The 1,516-nt window shown below is 43.8% G+C and overlaps 1 protein-coding gene across 1 annotated transcript in view; it reads left to right on the forward strand.

Annotated features, from left to right (window-relative positions):
• FAM114A2 (family with sequence similarity 114 member A2) overlaps positions 1–1,516 on the forward strand; it is a 12,343-nt gene that overhangs the window by 8,417 nt on the left and 2,410 nt on the right. Inside the window, 1 exon segment of the mRNA XM_025201003.1 lies at positions 500–572. Within this exon segment, the coding sequence (XP_025056788.1) occupies positions 500–572 (73 nt within the window).

The following is a 1,516-nucleotide window of genomic DNA, read 5'->3' on the forward strand; positions in this document are numbered from 1 at the left end:
AACTTCCCTGCATCCCTGAGAAGGGAACGCTGTTCGCAATTCGTAAACAGGATTTTATGGCAGCTATTCAGTACCTCTTTGCTAGCCAGCTGATATATTAGATATCGAAACATCCTTGTCAGCTGAATGGTCTAACTGCTGTTGCTTAAGACCAGTGGCTAGTAGTATTGTAGAGAGAAACTTTGTAAAATAACTTTCACACACAAGATGACAGTGGCTGCTTATAAGTCACAAAGCTGGTTAGCGATGTTCCATTTTTGAGCAGACTGTTCCCTTCCCTGAAGGCAGCTTCTGATTTTCAGCTTTGCTTTGTCCTTGTGGAATTGACTGAGAAACTTCAGGCTCATCTAGAATGGTGAACAATGTTTATTGTCTTTCTTTTTAAAGAGAAATTCATGCGTGTAAGCCGGGTGCTTTATGGATGCTCTTAGAAAAATGAATGGAGCAAAGGGAGCCTTGTTTTGCTTTACTACCACATTTTACCTCTTTCTTTTCCCAGAATGACAATTGTACTGTGCAAAGAATTGTCTTCTCTATCCAAAGACTTTACTACCTGCTTAACGACAGCAGGGGTAAGTGTTGCATCTTGCTTAGCATGAATGTGGTTGGTTGGTTGAGCTCAGCCTTTACAATGTACTCAAAATGTACTGTAGTGTAATCTACAGTGCAGTGTAATCTACAGCAGGCTACATTTCATTATAGTGAAAAGTCTAGCCTCCTAGACTTTAAAGATGCACACATCTTATTTGAAAGCCTGGTTGGATCTTAAACTCATAATGTGAGCAACAGGAAAGTAATTATTGTTGGCCTGCAGAGCTGATAGCTTTTCAGTCTTGGTCTGAGATCAGACTGTGTTTTAGAGAGGGGAAGTCCATAATGGCTGGGATTCCTACCTTGGGAACAAGGTACACCTTATTGTCTTGACCCGTGGAGTTACAACTAGCTCAAGTGCGCAGCCCATTGCACTGGATTGTAATCTCCCCAAATTGCCACAAACCATGTACTGGAGATGCCAGATACAGATTCTCAAAGGCCAGTTATTAGACCCTTATTATGTCCTAAGTGTTGTGGACACTATGGACCCTACTGGTATGAGTAGCAGCAGTGTGCCACCCCCCTGCCTCTTGGGGATATCATGATATCCTCTTTGCAGAAAGGGAGAGGGGGCTTTGAAAGGGACCTGCTGTGTGTGCACATCTCCCTTTGGCCGGGTGTGTTCAAGACATGCCTCCATCCCACCTCTCCCAAGAACTTTCTCTTCTGTTGTCCCAGTTATATGCTCTTGCACTTATTCTCATATCGAACACCACCACGTGGCTTCAATTATGGGAATCATTCACGTTTACACTGAAATCTCAGACTGTGTATGTGTAGAACGCATGGGTTTGGCTGGGGCTTTGAGCCAGGCTTTACACACTACAAACTGGATGCACGGCTCATAGATTCATAGATGTTAGGGTCGGAAGGGACCTCAATAGATCATCAAGTCCGACCCCCTGCATAGGCAGGAAAGAGT

Source organism: Alligator sinensis, unplaced genomic scaffold (genome assembly GCF_000455745.1).
Source record: "Alligator sinensis unplaced genomic scaffold, ASM45574v1 scaffold550_1, whole genome shotgun sequence".
Classification (NCBI taxonomy): domain Eukaryota; kingdom Metazoa; phylum Chordata; order Crocodylia; family Alligatoridae; genus Alligator; species Alligator sinensis.